General features: G+C 42.8%; 1 protein-coding gene and 1 pseudogene across 1 annotated transcript in view; one reads left to right on the top strand and one right to left on the bottom strand.

Annotated features, from left to right (window-relative positions):
• Positions 1-2481: 2481 nt before the first annotated feature.
• LOC102833698 lies at positions 2482-6699 on the top strand (annotated as a pseudogene).
• Positions 6700-9402: 2703 nt separating this feature from the next.
• Positions 9403-17971, bottom strand: part of SLC15A1 (solute carrier family 15 (oligopeptide transporter), member 1) — a 44447-nt gene continuing 35878 nt past the window's right edge. Inside the window, exons 19-23 of the mRNA XM_006832062.1 lie at positions 13550-13657; positions 13321-13429; positions 12411-12554; positions 10448-10555; positions 9403-9594 (exon numbers count right to left, since the gene is read on the bottom strand). Of these exons, the coding sequence (XP_006832125.1) occupies positions 9403-9594; positions 10448-10555; positions 12411-12554; positions 13321-13429; positions 13550-13657 (661 nt within the window). The remainder of the gene's footprint in view (positions 9595-10447; positions 10556-12410; positions 12555-13320; positions 13430-13549; positions 13658-17971) is intronic.

Here is a 17971-nt window from a genome sequence, read left to right as displayed (position 1 = left end):
AGTCAGTTCTGACTCCTAGCCCCCCTGTACAGGGTTACTGAGGAGCATCTGGTGGGGTTGAACTGCTGACCTTGTGTTTTGCAGTCCAGTGCTGATCTACAGCATCATACCAGGAGTCCTATGAGGGCAGTACTTTGTCTATTTTGTGCCCCAGCTATATTAAAGAGTGTTTAACATATAGTAGGTACTGAGTAAGTATTTGTTGTTGAAAGAATAAAGTAAGAATCATTAGCATTTAGAAAGCACTTAATCCATGACACGTACTGTACCAAACCCAAGTATTTTATATGAACCATCTCATTAAATTAGGATGTCCAACTTGTCTCAGTTTACCTAAGATTACTGGAGACTAAGTGTGGCCTTAACAGCAAGGCCAGCTGAGATCCATCTCCTGAAGACTAAGTGCGGCCTTAACAGCAGGGCCAGCTGAGATCCATCTCTGCCTAAAGACAACTCGGGGCAGGGTCTCTTGGTACCACTTACCGGCAGCTGGGCAAAGTGTGTCAACCCAGCTTCATTACAGGCAGACTGTACCTTCTTTCTGTCTCTTTTCTGTGAATCACCTGTGAAATGGAAACTGTTGTTGTTGTTGTTAAGTGCCATAGAGTCGGTTCTGACCCATAGCGACCCTGCATAGGGTTTCTGAGGAGCTGCTGATGAACTTGAACCACTGACCTTGCAGTTCAAACAGCTTTACAGTCTGGCGCATTAACCCACAGCGCCACACCAGGACTCCAGTAACCCTGTACAGGACTTTCAGAAGCTGTTGGTGGGTTTGGACTGCAGACTTTGTGGCTTGCAGTTGAGTGCTGATCCTATGGTGTCATGTGTAGTAAAAGAACTGGAATATTTGAGAAGTGGTCTCGGTTGAGATTGTTCAGAATATCAGAGTAAGATCAAATATTATAATTCTGCCACTGAATAGAACACCAAGTTTCACTCTAGCTTATCCTTCGGTATAAGCAAGATGATTGGGAATTCTAAGTGTGCCCTCTATACCAAAAACTCATTGCTGTTGGGTTAAGTAGATCCTGACTCTTGACACTCTATAGGGCAAAGCAGAATAGCCCCTAGTTTCTAACGCTGTGATATTTGTAGGGCATACCACATCTTCCTCCCACCAGGCAGCTAGTGGGCTTGAACCTCTGAAGTAGCTGAGTGCTTAACTACTGAGCCAGTATGCTCTTTGTGCTCTCCATAGGCACAACTATGACATCGTATATGCACACTAGGACTCCTGGTGTGGCGCTGTAGGATAACCACTGGACTGTTAACCACAAGGTTGGTGGTTCAAACCAACCAGCCGCTCCTTGGAAACCCTCTACAGGGTCGCTATGAGTCAGAATCGACTCGATGGCACTCAACAACAACAGGGGTCTGTGGGTGTAGCGAACGATTTGTGCTTGGCTACTAACCTAAGAGCTCTGGTAGTATAGTGGTTACGAATCTGGCTGCTAATTTCAGGGTCAGCAGTTTGAAACTACCAGCCGCTCTGCAGGAGAAAGATGAGGCTTTTTGCTCCCGTAAAGATTCACAACCTTGGAAACCCTATCCTGGGTCACTATGGGTCAAAACTGACTTGACGGCACTTAACACCACCAACAACTAACCTAACAGTTGGTGGTTTGACTGCCTCAGTGATCCCTTGGAACAAAGACCTGGTGGTCTACTTCGATAAAGATCACAACCAAGAAAGCTCTGTAGAGCGGGCCTACTCTGTAACACATGGGCTCGCCTCAAGTTGCACTGGCTTGACAGCAGGGGGACAGTGGTGTCCTATATGGTGCGGTGGGGAGGGATTTACTGTCAGAGGCCAGAGTTTGCATTGTGACTTTTGTCAGAGATTGCCTACATGGTCCCGGACTTGTATCATGGCTACAGAGGACCTTGATCTATTCAACTATAAAATAAGGGTACTGTTAGCAGTGACCTCCGAGGGGTTCTCTGAGGACTGAATAGGACCCATGCACTGCCTTTGAATCCATTCCAAGGCCTAGTGACCCTCCAGGGCAGAGGAGAACCTCCCTGTCTTAGGTCTCTAGTGCTGTTATAACAGACATAGCACATGCAGGTGGCTGAAACAAACAGAAATTCATTCTCCTGCAGTCTTGGAAGCTAGAAATCCTAATTCAGAGTGCCATCTCTGGAGAAAGGTCCCTGTCTCCTTTCATTCAGCATCTGTAGGCCCAGTGCTCCTTGGAGATCTCCATGTGTCTCGGCATCAATCTTCCCCGCATCTCAGAGCTTCATGGTACAGGGACCTTGGGTCTAACAGACATATTCTATCCCTGGCTCTTTCTTGCAAGCAGTAGGTCCCTCTTTCTCTGCTCATTTCTCTCTCCTTTTATATCTCAAAAGAGATGGACTCAAGATACAACCGAACCCTGTAGATTGTATCTGGCCTCATTTACATCATCAAAGTGAGGTGCTGGTCACATCAGATCCCATCACGGGGGTGATTGCATCATATTAGATCTCAGCATGGGGGATTACAACCTCTTAAAAGCCAAACTGGTGTCCTGGTGTGGTACCATAGGATAAGCACTAGACCCCAAGATTTGTTTGAACCTCAAGGTCAATGGTTCAAACTCACCAACTGCTCCTTAGAAACCCTATGCAGGGCTGCTGTGAGATGGAATTGACTCGATGGCGCTTAACAACAACTGATAAACCACTGAGAATTGAGGTCCAACACAAAATCCTATCACATGCCCCATAGGGTTTCCAAGGGGGCAGACTGCCTCACCTCTTTCCTGTGGAATCATTGGTGGGTTCAAACAACCAGCCTTTTGGTTCACAGCTGAGCACTTTAACTGCCGCACCACCATGGCTCCTCATAAGCGAGGACAATCATGTAAATTACTAACACAGTCTTGGCCTTTGGCAGACAATGCAAGATGAGGAAAATAAAATTGGAGACATGAACTCTGAGAACAATATAAAGTGACGTTCCAGTGAATGAGAGTTTTCCAGATTAGTTAATGGGGAATAGAATAGTGATATCAGTTTGAGGACTAAGGTGTGCCTGACCCAAGCCATGGTTTTTTCAGTAATCTCATATGCAAGCAAAAGTTGGCCAGTGAATAAGGAAGACCGTAGAAGAATTGATGCCTTTGAGTTATGGTGTGGAGGAGAATATTGAAAATGCCATGGGCTGCCAAAAGAACCAACAGATCTGTGTTGGAGGAAGTGCAGCCAGAGTGCTCCTTGGAGGCCAGGATGGCCAAACTTTATCTCTCATACTTCAGACATATTGCCAGGAGGGACCAGTCGCTGAAGAAGGATATCATGTTTGGTAAGGTGGAGGGTCAGAGAAAAAGAGGAAGACCCCCAGCGAGATGGATTGGCAAAGTGGCAGCATCAATGGGTTCAAGAGTGGCAACAATTTTGAGGTTGGTCTAGGACCAGGCAGTGTTTTGTTCTGTTGTGCATAGGGTCGCTATGAGTCGGTAACAACTCAATGGCACCTAACAACAACAACAACAGTGATAGTGAGTTGATATCAGAATAGCAATTAAAATACTACTAGGGTTTGTAGTGTTTTGATGTGATAAACTGTATATAATTGTGTTTTCCCTGGGATAATACTAAATTTAATTTTGTGTCCTCTATCCATGGAAGAGGAGTCCTGGTGTGGCGCTGTCAGTTAATACGCCAGACTACAAAGCCGTTTGAACTGCAAGGTCGGCGGTTCAAGCTCACCAGCTGCTCCTCAGAAACCCTATACAGGGTCGATATGGTAAGAATTGACTCGATGGCACTTAACAACAACAACAACAAAAATCCATGAAAGAACTAGGCAGGTAGTCTAGGAAAGCGAGGGATAAGATCTAAAAGATTAAAAGATACCTAAAAGTAAGGATTAGGATCAATTTTCTTTTGAATATTGACAAAAGCAGGGTGGTGAGAATTGAGTGTTTATGGTTGTAATGAAGGGTTTCCCCCAATGGGGGTGCAAGGGGCCGACTGTGAGGCAGATCAGCGTCTCTGATACTGAATCTTTTACAGTGGATTGTGTTTATGACTCTCATTTAGTTATTGTTCTTATTGTTGTTAAGTGCTGTTCAGTCCTTTGCCACTTCCAGAGTTCTGGTGTGGCATTGTAGGATAAGCACTAGACTGCTAACCACAAGGTTGGCAGTTCAAACCCACCAGCTGAAAACTCTAGACAAGATTGCTATGAGTCAGAACTGACTATACAGCGCTAGCAACAATTTCCATCTGACTCTAACAGCCAAGACGTTTAAAATGTTTAATTTTAACAGAGGTCTCTTAGATTTATCTAATACATACGCAGAGACAGTAGGGAACAGGGTACATAAAGAGGGAAAGCTGAGCACTTAGGGTACATGGAGGTATGCACCATGTGAGCAAGTGCAGCTCACAGAACTCAGAGACACAACCTGGTGAAGGGGAGGGAAGAGGGGGTATATAGAGAATAAGGGTCTAAGGACTTGATCTTTTGTTTTGCTTTTGGGTTGTGATGCGAACTTGATGTATTTGAGGAGCAAGAAGTTCAGTGTTGCTTGAGAGAAGGAAGATGCGTCCAGAGAAAAAGGAACCTTGGGGACCCCAGTGAAGACATTTGGATTTTGTTCCTAAGGGCAATGTTACCTACTATTTATGAGATTCCTAGCCACTAACCATTCAGACTGCAAAGCCATTTGAACTGCAAGGTCGGTGGTTCAATCTCATCAGCTGCTCCTCGGAAATCCTATACAGGGTTGCTATGGGTGGGAATCGACTCTACAGCACTTAACAACAACCATTCAGAAGTGGTCCACCTCTCCTTCCTAGTCTGTCTTGGTCCACGCAACCTTGCTCACTATGGGTGATCCTGTTGCTATTTAAAATATCAATGGGGGGTCCCTGGCAGCTTCTAGTAGGTTTCAGAAGGGAATGAGAATGCGGAGAGGGCGGGTTCGATTCAATGGGGTTCCGGGCTGGGCTATGGAGCAGATAAACTGAAAGAGAAGGGCAACAAGGCCCTGAGTGCCGGGAAAATAGATGATGCGCTACAGTGCTACTCCGAAATCATCAAGTTAGATCCCCAGAACCATGTACTCTGCAGTAATCGGTCCGTGGCCTACGCCAAGAAAGGAGACTACCAGAAGACTTAGGAGGATGGCTGCAAAACTGTGGACTTGAAAACTGGGGCAAGGGATATTCTCAAAAGCAGCCGCCCTGGAATTCTTAAATTGCTTTGAGGAGGCCAAGCCAACCTATGAGGAGGGTTTGAAACATGAAGCCAATAATCTACTGCTCAAGGAGGGTTTACAGAATATGGAGGCCTGTCTCACAGAGAGGAAATTCATGAACCCTTTAACATGCTCAACCTGGACCAGAAACTAGAGGGTGATCCCCAGACAAGGGCACTGCTCAGCGATCCTTCCTACCGGGACCTGATCGAGCAACTCCGAAACAAGCCTTCTGACCTGGGCATGAAACTACAAGATCTGCGGATCAGGACCACGCTCAGTGTCCTCCTTGGAGTCGACCTGGGCAGTATGGATGAAGAGGAAGAAGTTGCAACACCTCCTCCACCTCCTCCTCCCAAAAAGGAAACGAAACCAGAGCCCATGGAAGAAGATCTTCTGGAGAATAAGAAATAGGTCCTGAAAGAAACAGCTGGGGAACGGTGCCTACAAGAAGAAAGACTTTGAAGCGGCCCTGAAGCATATGACAGAGCCAAGGACCTGGACCCCACTAACACGACTTACATTACCAATCAAGCAGCGGTGTACTTAGATTAGAAAAGGGAGACTACGACAAATGCCGGGAGCTCTGTGAGAAGACCATCGAAGTGGGGAGAGAAAACCGAGAAGATTTTCAACAGATTGCCAAAGCTTACGCACGAATTGGCAACAGCGTAGTGGTTACAAATTGGGCTGCGAACCGCAAGGTCAGCAGTTCGAAACTACCAGCTGTTCCATGGGAGAAACATGAGGCTTTCTGCTCCCGTAAAGATTTACAGCCTCAGAAACTCTGTACAGGGTCTCTATGGGTCAGGACTGACTCCACAGCACATAACTTCAAAGAGGAAAAGTACAAAGATGCTATCCATTTCTACAACAAATCTCTGGCAGAACACCTGGATGTGCTCAAGAAATGCCAGAAGGCCGAGAAAATCCTAAAGGAGCAAGAGTGGCTGGCCTACATAAACCCTGACATGCCTCTGGAGGAAAAGTACAAAGGCAACGAGTGTTTCCAGAAAGGGACTACCCCCAGGCCATGAAACATTACACAGATGCCATCAAGCGGAAGCCACGTGATGCCAAACTCTACAGCAATCGAGCTGCTTGTTACAGCAAGCTCCTGGAGTTTCAGTAGGTGCTGAAGGACTGTGAGGAATGTATCCAGCTAGAGCCAACCTAAATAACCTCGAGGTTATATACGGCTGCCCTCGAGGCCATGAAAGGAGTACACGAAAGCCATGGATGTCTACCAGAAGGCCCTAGACCTGGCCTCCAATTGTAAGGAGGCGGCAGATGGTTATCAACGCTGCGTGGTGTCCCAATACAATTGGCACGACAGCCCCGAGGATGTCAAGAGATGGGGCATGGCCGACCCCAAGGTGACCCCACCATGCGGTTCATCCTGGAACAAATGCAGAACAAATGCAGCGAGCACTTAAAGAATCCGGTGATAGATCAGAAAATCCAGAAGCTGATGGATGTGGGTCTGATGTCCATTCGGTGATGACTTGTTCAGCCCCCTTGCCTTCACCCCACGAGGAAAAAAGACCGGGGAACGCAGCAAGCAGCGGAGCAGAAGGGAGAGAATAGGAAGCCAGCACTGGTCCCTGTATATTTATATCCACCGACACGAAGGATAATAGACTCGGCCAGTTGCGGCCTTGGCGCTCCCAGCACGCGCATGGTTCCCTGACTGCTGCCCTCGGTTCTGTGTCCGCACCCCAGCCCTCCATCACGGTCTCAGCTGCTCTCCCATACTTGGTTATTTTTTATTTGGGACAGTTGGGTATGTGTGGGGAGGGGAGGGTGTTCTTCACATCCTCAGGTCCCAACTCTCTTCACATTGTTAACTCCACATTCCCATCAATAAAACAAGCCAGTCGGGCGTGGTTAAAAAAAAAAAAAAAAAAAATCACAACACCACATCAGCCGTCATAGTACAACACACTGTGACAGACTTTGTCTCTCGTATGTTGTCAGGAGGGATCAGTCCTTGGAGAAGGACATCATGCTTAATAAAGTGGAGGGTTAACAAAAAAGAGGAAGACCCCAATGAGATGGATTGACAGAGTGGCACCAACGTAACAATCTAGGACAGGACCGGGCAATGTTGCTTTCTGCTGGGCAGAGGGTCACCATGAGTGGGAACTAACTTGATGGCACCTAACCACCACCACCACAGGACAAAACAGGTTTTAAGCAAGGTTGTGATAATCACATTTCTGTTTCTCACTTTGGATTTTAAGCGTCTCCCTTCAATTCTGTCTCTACCCTGCAACAGTGAGCTTGTATGGAGCACCGTAGAGGTCAAATGCACATGGTTACTCTGAATCCTGGACTCAGGTTTCACTATTCAGATCTATGGAAATTTTAAGAGTAACCATTTGATTTTATAGGAGTTCCAAAGTCGAACCATTCTCTGATTCCTGGGCCTTGTTAAATGAGAAATATGTATAGGATGAAGGAGGCATTTAGTGTTAGTGATGTTTGGGAAAAGCTTTATCCAAGTAGAAACGTGCTCGGGAATGATGAGAAAAATGCTACAACACAAAGCATGCGCGCACATGCGCACACAGAAAACGCTACAACACAAAGCATGCGCGCACATGAGCACACAGAAAGATGCTAGTAATAAAAGAGATGTGTAGATATATTGGAGTCCTGGTGTGGTGCTGTGGGTTAATGCACCAGACTTCAAAGCCATTTAAACTGCAAGGTCAGCGGTTCAAGCTTACCAACTTTTCCTTGGAAACTCTATACAGGGTCGCTATGGGTCGGACTCGACTCGACAGCACTTAACAACAATAGATATATAACTCTGGGATAGAACTGACCAGGGACAAACAAACCTCCTCAATGTTCCTCTCATGTCCCTGAGATTTATCAGGTAGGGATATTGCTTTTAATGCTTTCAACAGCTTCTGAAGAAATTTGATCAAGTGTATAGCTTTGAGGATCAGATAACATGTCAGTGATTTATTGTTGTTGTTAGATACCATCAAGTCCGTTTGAATCTGATGCAAAACAGAACAACACGCTGTCCAGTCCTTCACCAGCCTCACAAGAGTTACTTTTGAGTTCAATGCTACCACACCACTGTGTCAGTCCATCTCCTTGGGGGTCTTCCTTTTTTTCAATGACCCTCCAGCTTACCAAGCATGAGGTCCTTCTTCAAGAACTGGTCTCTCCTAATCACATGTCTGAAGTATGAGAGTCAAAGTCTCATCATCCTGGCTTCTAAGGAGCATTCTGGCTATAATTCTTCCAACACAGATTTGTTTGTTCTTCTGGAAGTCTTGTAATATTCTTAGTATGGTACTTTTATTATTCTTCTCCAACACCATAATTCAAATGCATCATTCTTTAAGGTCTTCCTTATTTATTGTTCAACTTTCACATGCACATGAAGCATTTTTTTTTTTTTTTTCATCATTCCCAAAGACACACAGACTCTTACTTTTAAGAACAGGAATTTATTTCATATCATTGAAACTCCAAAAACGTTTATTACATTTTACCTGAGTGCTCTGGTAGCGTAGTGGTTACGAATCGGGCTGCAAACCTTAAGGTCAGCGGTTCGAAACTACCAGTCGCTCCGCGGGAGAAAGATGAGGCTTTCTACTCCCGTAAAGATTTACACCCTCGGAAACCCTGTACAGGGTCGCTATGGGTCGGAACCGACTCGATGGCACTTAACAACAACAACAATTCTTGGGTTATACATAATTTAAAAAGAGGTAGGGACTGAAAAGAAAAACCTAAAAGGTAAGGTTATCAGTTAATACTAGTTGGTAATTACATACCATTCTAAAACATGTAAATTCGTTTTTGGCATTGCACCCTGCCTCATTCAACGTTGTTTTCATAGGTGTGATACAGTGCAAAAAAACAACGTGGAACATTGTTACCTTCTCTCAAGATTAAATTAATCCCAAATAACTTTATTCTTTGTGGCAGGGAAGGTGTTAAACGCAGGGTGCATTTACAGTGTTGTAAAAGTGTGTGTTTTAAAATAAGACTTTTTTTTTCAAAAACAAAACAAAACTCTTTCAAAGTTTTATGTGCACTGCTGACTGTAGAAATTGTTTGGTTCACAATTTTGAAATCTTCCCCCATCTGGAGCCATCCAGCAGTGTGTTCTGTCAGTTGGGGACAGAAGTTAGGGTGTGTGCTGGGCCCAGACCATGCTCTGTTTGCTTCTGGGTATTCACATCTGTGTCTGTGTGGTGGGCTCCAATGAGCCAAACAGGGTATTCTTGTCAAGGTACTTTTTCCTTTCCTCCTCGTCAAACTGAGCTTCAATCGTGGCTGGGTTGACGTATGTGTAGAATCGAGCCATGATGGCAAATATTACGCAGACAACCAGCAGCAAAGCGGCAAACAGAATGTACTCAGCCCACTTCGAAGGATTGGAGTTGCAGCAAGACAGAAAGACAAAACAGAAAAGCATGGCTTATATTAATGTTTATATCTCAGGTATATTTCCTGCTGTCTCTATGTAGAAGAGTCTTTAAATTGTTAGGGAGACTCAGTAGCTAGTGCTACAGGTAGTGTCTAGTGACTGCCATGAAGGCAGAGTGGCCAGCTTCTATTGAATGCCCAAGTATGAAGATACTATTTTTCTGACACGAAACTTTATGAAGATAATAAAATTCCTGAATCCCCTAGCCTTCAGATACACAGAGCTGGTGCCTGTGAGGATGGGCACGGGAGAGTACCAAGCAGTATTCCTGAGGCAATACAAATGAACTGAACCGGGTCAAGCTAAGGGCTCTGGATTACCTCTTTCCTTTGCAATGTGGCATTAGCATAGGTCTGCAGAAACCCCTATGAGGGAAACAATGAAACTGGGGGGTGGAGGTGGGCTAGATATGCTAAAGTGCTACAGGAGAGAGTTTCTGTACCAGAAAAGGCCTCATTGTAGGTGAAAAACTTTAAACCACTTCTAAAATGGTTTGCACTTTAGCTTTATGAAATATTTTAGATAAGATGTCTAGTTTGATGCTAAGAAGCTATAGTCACTGAGACCTTTCCTTTCATCATCAACCCCATTTGTTTACCCCATTCAGTTATTTTGTTTTTCAATTTCCAATCATATCATTTCCAACTCTATCTGGCTGGCCTGGCAGTTTTACCGAGCCATCAGCCCAGATGACCATGTGGATATGGCAGATCAGCTAGGGAGAGTGTCAAGATGACCATGCACAGGGAGGACAGAGCTATGTCCAGTCTCCTGTTGGGCCCAGTAGTACCTGCTCGCTGAACTGGCCTGCCCCAGCCACAATCAGCACGATGATGTTGCCAACAGCCACAGTCAACAGCCATCCTGCCTGAAGCACTGACTTCATATTGGATGGAGCCTACAGATACAAAACATGGTTAATTTGAATCTTAACCTCAGAGCAGGAGAACACAACATGCTGATTTGTTGACCTAAGTAGCCAACTCTTAAAATGTCTAGTAGCAGCCAGGATGGTTTAAATGCACAAAGGTTACTCAGGAAATCCCCATTCCCAAATAATCATGATGTTGGAACATACAAAAACCTCTTGCTAGCTTTTGAACCTTTTCACCTGAAAAATGATTGCCTTCATGAAACAGACAAATCTATATAGATTTGATCAGAAGAGATATCAAGCAAAGCCACCCTCCTACAATGTTTTCTTCCCTTTAAGTAGAGACTGATCTCTGGTCTGGATGCCCACTGTTCTGTGAGTTTCCCTGTCTCTTTACCAAAACCTCACTTTTGGTGCCAACTGAAAGGATGGCAGATGGAATCTACCAGTCATTCCTCAGGAGAAAGATACAGCAGTCAGCAGTCATAAAGACCGGCAGCCTTGGAAACCCTGCTGTGTCCTAGGGAGTCACTACGGGTCGGAATCAGCTCTGGGGCAGTGGGATGTTACATGGTCATCTCATGTACTGATGGCAAACTCATTGCAGAAAGGGTTTGGTTACATTTACCGTGGTCACAACAAATGTGGACCTCCTAGGTGATTTGACTATAACTGTAACCATGACGATGACTGTAGTTTTGAAAGTTAAAAAAAAAAATCACAAATTAAGCTTTAATTCAAGTATCAGCAAAATTTCCTCACTAGTTGCATATACTTAAAAACAATGTTTTCCTAAACCTGATTTTTTTTTTTTTTAAACCAAGCTGTTTATAAGGCATTTATTGGGAGCTACCAAAAGCAAAAGAGAAAGCGAATGAGCCCCCAAACATACTAGTTGATACCTTTTGGTTGTTTCAGAATCTAGACTTTACTGACTCTTACAGTCTGAGATCTTGTTGTTGTGAAGTGCCGTCGGGTTGCTTCCAACTCATAGTGACCCTGTATAGGGTTTCTGAGGAGTGGCTGGGGAACTTGAACCACCGACCCTGCAGTTCAAACTGACCTTGCAGTCCAGTGCATTAACCCGCAGCGCCACACCAGGCCTCCTGATTAGTAGTCACTAACACAGTTTTTCTGCTTAGGACTCTTAAACTTCGAAAGCATGGCTGTGTGAATACACATACATATATACGTATACACTTACGCAGCTAAACAGAATACGATTTTTATTTTATAACAATACTGTTATTCGTTCTAGACCTGTTAACAGTTATGAACATATGGCTCTGCTGGATTTAAATTAACCACCAGTAGCAATTTTCAATGGCAGCTAATAGTAGCCGCAGCATTTTGTAAAGGCAAGAATGATACTGACAAGGTCTGGCAACTGGGTTCCAACTCACAGAGACACCATGTGCAACAGAATGAAACCCCGCCTGGTTCCGTACCATCTTCCCAATCTGTGCCAATTACTGCTGCCCCTGTGTTAGCCTATCTCGTTGGGGGTCTTCCTGTTTTCTGCTGACCCTCTGTATTACCAACAATGAGGTCCTTCTTCAGGGACTGGTCCCTCCTGATCACACGTCCAAAGGGCATGAGACAAAGTCTCACCATTCTTGTTTCTAAGAAGCATTCTGGTTTTACTTCTCTAACACAGATTTGTTCATTTGTAGATGTTATTGTTGTGAAGTGCCGTCGAGTCAGTTCCGACCCATAGCGACCCTGTATAGGGTTTCCGAGGAGCAGCTGGTGAGCTTGAACCACCAACTTTGCAGTTCAAACGGCTTTGCAGTCTGGCGCATTAACCCACAGCGCCACATCAGGACTCTTTTGTAGATGTAGGGTAGTAAAAATAAAATAATAGTCATAAATAACACACCTGAGAGTAGGAGAACTCCAGTCCAGTGACAGAGAAGACCACTTCCCCACATGTGAGAAGGAAGTACTGGGGAATCTGCAGTGCCATGCTAACTGTATTGGGTGAAATATCTAAAAACTCCTCCTTGTGGGGGCAGCCATCCGTCTAAAACAATAAGACAAAAAGGGGGAAAAAAGAAATGTAAAAATTTAGATTGCTTTTATAATAAAAAGTTGTACAAATTAAGATGTATTAAGTACACTTTTTACATATAGATACCCAGTGCTGCCTTTATACTTCTGAGGGCATAGCCTTGGTATGAGTTGAAAATATTCATTATTATTTTCTTCTGAAATTACAGTAGATTAAAAGTCAGGTTTGTTGAAACAATTGCCATCTCTTTGAACTCAAAGATCCTAAAGTCCTGGGTAATAAAGAAGCATCAGATTTACAAACTTTTAAAGCAAGTCCTGGTGTGGCACTGTATGATAAGGACTGGACTTCGAACCACAAGGTCGGTGGTTCAAATCCACTAGATGCTTCTCAGAAACCCTAACACGGTCGCTATGAGTTAGAACCGACTTGATGGCAATTACTCAACAACAAGAACAGAATAAGTCAGTCTAGTTAATTTCATTCTACTGGTTAACTTAAGTCAAGGCTATGAGGTGGCTTTAAAAAGTTTGTGGAAAAATTCCACTATCTTTTAGCTCCATTTTCCCATAGGCATTTTAAAGCTCTTTTATAAGTTGAAGAATTAGTGGTGAATTGAATGAATTCTAAGCCCATTTAAAGGACATATTCTAATATTACCCTGATGAAATCATTAGTATAATCTAAGCATTTGTGAGGACAAATAGCAATAACATTTGAGTAGAACCTTTGATAGAGCAATTGGTGCTAATAATAAAAATGCAATGAGTTAAGTAACCTGTCTAACGATTACGTAGGTGTATGCACTACCAAATCCAAGGTTGGATGACTGTAATTCACTGTCACATGCTGGTGGAATCACTGTTGAGTTTATTTTGATGCTTTTTCTATTAAAAGAAAGAAAAATATAGGTTAACATTCTTGGTATTAAAAACTTGGATGTATTGTTTAAAGAAAGACTTGAAATCCTTGAACTTTGGAGCAGAGTGTCCACTATAGGTACTCACATGCCAGAAGGGAAAAACTGATATTCGCTGACACGGTGACTCATGAGATTTTCATAAACTTTCCCGTCCATATCTATGGCGATGTTCTCACTGTATATATTGACAAATCTGAAAGAGAAACCATTTGTTTTATAACTGAACTGAACAATGATCTAGCTCACACTATATATATGCTTCAAATTCGGCTGTGTTCTCATTGGTGTCAGTGGTGGTGGTGGTGTGCCGTGGAGTTGGTTCCGACTTAAAATGAGTTTTTTTCCTCTTGATTTAAGAGGAAATTAAAGTGGTTTGGAGCAAAGTTATACCCTATGTTGCTCTTGCTCATCGTTCACAAGAACACAGCGGAAAGAATTTATTAAGAGCATTTATAATTTATAAACAGCATTTATATATGTCAGGTGCTGTTCAGAATTTCTTATAAAGAGTTCCATATTTTGGAATATTAGGTGGGGATTGAAACAGAGATGAGTCGTCCTTTCTCCTTCAAGGAGGCAGCAACATCTTTGAGTTTCGTGCTTTACAAGATTTAAAACTAAAGTTGTGAGGGACCAAAAGAAGAGGTTGGCTCATACCTAAAAAGACAGCCCACACCAGAGGAAGTGAGAACAGGGAGGGAAGACTGTGGATTTCCTTCACCTCCAGGATCCTGAGATGGGGAGGGACACCAAAGATTTGTGAGGAAGAAGTAGCTCAGTCCAGCAGTAGGTGATAATTTTGAGGAGTTTCTCTAACAAGGTGGAGACCTGTGTATGCCTGTAGATTCTAGAGAAACAGTAGCCAGCAACCTTTTCTGCTGGAATGCAGTTCAGGATGAAACATCCAACAAGACTGGATGTCAGGTTCCAAGATTTTCAGGCTCTGTAAAGTTCCCTGTGACTATGTTTTACATGAAACCAATTGGGCTACGTGCCTTCAAAGGACTATACAAGTGATGAACACTGTGGACAGATTATTACAGATTCTTCCTGAAATGTTTCAGGCTATAGAAGACCTTAAGACTCTTGTACTACCCTGGGAAGGTGGAAGGCGTTTCTTGAAAGAAATCCAGGTGATGTCCCCCACCAAACAGGTGAATGAGGACTTGCAGCACATTTTCCAGCGGAGAAACTGAGAAGTAATAATACTGTATGCCAAACTGCAAGATTCCTCCCCCCCCCCTCCCGCCACTTGAAGTACAGTGCTGTCTGTGATAGGATAATATCCAATTGCCTACAAGGAAGACCAGTTAATACCAATATTATTCAAATTTACATACCAACAAAGCTAGTGGTTTCTACAAAATTCTTTCGTCTGAAATTGATCAGGCATGTAATCAAGATGCATTGATAATTACTGGTGATTGGAATGTAAAAGTTGGAAACAAAGAGGAAGGATCAATAGTTGGAAAATATAGCCTTGGTGATAGAAATGCTACTAAAGTGCATATGATAGAATTTTGCAGGACTTATATACAAGGAGACTATACACATGGACCTTGCTAGGTAGACTACACAGGAATCAAACTGACTACCTCTATGGGAAGAGATGGTGGAGAAGCTCTGTATCATCAACCAAAACAAAGCCAGGGCAGACTGTGGAACAGACCTTAAATTGGCCCTATACAAATTCAGGCTGATGCTGAAGAAATTAAAACAAGGTCACTAGAGCCAAAACATGACTTTGAATATATACCACCTGAATTTAGAGACCATCTCAAGAAGAGATTTGATGCTTTAGACACTAATGACCAAAGACCAGAAGAGGTGTGGGATAATGTCAAGATTATCAACCAGCAAGGAAGCAAAAGTTAACTAAGAAGACAAGAAAGAAAAGATGAAAAGAAAAGAAAGAACAAACCAAAACGGCTGTCAGAAGAGACTCTGAAACTTGCTCTGAGTATAGAGAAACTAGAGAAAATGGAAGAAACGAGGAAGTCAAAGAGCTGAACTGAAAATTTCAAAGGGCAGCTTGGGAAGACAAAGTCAAGTGCAGATAATGAAATGTGCAAAGACCTGGAGTTAAAAAACCAAAAGGGAAGAACACACTCAGCATTTCTCAAGCTGAAAGAACTGAAGAAAAACTTCAAGCCTCAACTTGCATAATTGAAAGATTCTAGGGACAAAATATTGAATGATGCAGAAAGCAGAAGGAATACACCGAGTTACCATACCAAAAAGAAATGGTCGATGTTCGACCATTTCAAGAAGTAGCATCTGACCAAAAACTGATGATATTTAAGGAAGAAGTCCAAGTTGCACTGAAGGTATTGTTGCAAAACAAGGGTCCGAAACTTTAGGAATGAAAATGGAAATCTTTCAACAAACTGATGTAGCACTGGAGGCACTCACTCATCTATGCCAAGAAATGTACAAGACAGCTCCCTGGTGAAGTGATTGGAAGAGATCCATATTTGTGCCCATTTTAAAGAGAGGTGACCCAGCAGAATGCAGAAGTCATCAAACAACATCATCAATGTCACATGCAGAGAGCGACACATATTCAAAGTGGTGTGTCCAGCTGGCATCTTGGGCCAGGTGCTACTGCTTCCTCCAGTCCCTTTCTGACTGGTAAGCCTGGTCTTTTTAAAAAAATAATTTTGAGTTTTGTTCTATATTGTCTCCTAGTCTATCTGGGATCGTTTAACGAGATCCCTTTCAGAGCAGTTGGTAGTGGTAGCTGGGGACCCTCTAGTTCTTCTGGTCTCAGGATCATGGAGACCAATGCTCACATGTTCCATTAGTCATGGAGACCGATGCTCACATGTTCCATTAGTCATGGAGACCGATGCTCACATGTTCCATTAGTCATGGAGACCGATGCTTACATGTTCCATTAGTTGCACCTTAGATGACCTCTCATGAGCTTTTCGATCCCCATCTCTACTCATCAAAGTAGAATGTAGACCATTGTCTTTGTAGACTAAGTTAGGCCAATTGACCATGGTGTCCCCCCAGACTATGGTCCTGAGACCCAGGACCAGCAACTAGTTGGAATTTGGTAATGTCCAAGAAGTTTTCATTATTTCGTCCCCTGTAGGCTCCACTACTATATACACAGGTGTGCCTGAAGTGATGGTAAATACCCACATACAAAATCCTTGGTCAAACCCTTATATATTTGTGGGTATAGTCCACTCTCCCTCCTATACTCATTCAGCCTGTGTATCTGTCCATGTATCTGCCTGTGGAATACTGTTGTTGCAGACTGGTATATGTAACAGTATTTACCTCTATCCCCTTTAATCCTTGCATTCCTTTCTGTGTCTTCTCTCTTCATCATTTTCTGCCAACCTCCCTCATCCTGGTGTGGCGCTGTGGGTTAATGCGCCAGCCTGTAAAGCTGTTTGAACTGCAAGGTTAGTGGTTCAAGCTCACCAGCTGCCCTTCAGAAACCCTATACAGGGTCGCTATGGGTTGGAATCAACTTGACGGCACTTCACAACTCTTTACTTGTGTTATTTTCTTACTGAATTTTGAGGGTACTTTATGTATTCTGGATAGAAGTTCTTTGTCAAATCTGTGATTTATAAATATTTCTTCCCAGTTTTCAACTTATCTTATTACTTAATAATGATTTACACAGAAAAACATTTTCAGTTTGATGAAGTCTAATTTATCCATTTTTTCTTTTATTGGTTGTGCTCTTTGTATCATAGCTAAGAAGCCAAGGTCACAGAGATTTTTTAGTATTTTCTTACGCACTTTTTGTTTTACATTTTTCCTATTGATCTATGACCTATCAAAAAGCTTGAAAAGGAATAAGTCTATTATCATTCCATTAATGAACTTTTTGGAAAGCCCATGTACAATAAATTTTGAGATCATTTAATTTTTGTCTAAGACACATAAAAATGTTTCTATAAAATGTGAGGTTTCAGCAAAGTTTGTTAGTATTCTTATTTTTCATTCTGTTCTAGTTGATAAAACAGAATAACATTGTTTACAAAATCATCAATATAGTCTTGGCTCTTAAGTACAAATTTACTTTTCATTTCTCAGTCTGACCTTTCACCAGCATTTGCTATTATTAGTTGATACTGTGAGAAAAGTATGTATTTTTTAGGTTCCTTTGAACTTCTTCCTTTTTTTTTAATCGTCCTCTTTCCATTTTGGATTTCTAGTTTGAATTTCAGTCTCTATTTACTCTTTAAATAGTTTTGTTCCTCACATTTTTGTCTTGTTGTTTTTGTTAAGTGCTGTCGAGTTGATTCCGACCCATAGCAAGCCTGTATAGGGTTTCCAAGGAACATCTGGTGAGCTTGAACCACCAACCTTGCAGTTCAAATGAATTTACAGTCTGATGCATTAGCCTACTGTGCCACACCAGGACTCCTATTTTTGTCTTGAGCCATCTTATTTCCATTTCAGACTCATCTTCTTGCCAACCAAGTAACATATAACATTTATATATATATATATATATAATATATATATATATATAAAT

The sequence above is a fragment of the Chrysochloris asiatica genome, unplaced genomic scaffold (genome assembly GCF_000296735.1).
Source record: "Chrysochloris asiatica unplaced genomic scaffold, ChrAsi1.0 scaffold00005, whole genome shotgun sequence".
NCBI classification, from domain to species: Eukaryota; Metazoa; Chordata; class Mammalia; order Afrosoricida; family Chrysochloridae; genus Chrysochloris; species Chrysochloris asiatica.
Note: the sequence above shows the minus strand (reverse complement) of the source record. Positions and strands in the feature narration are given on the sequence as shown.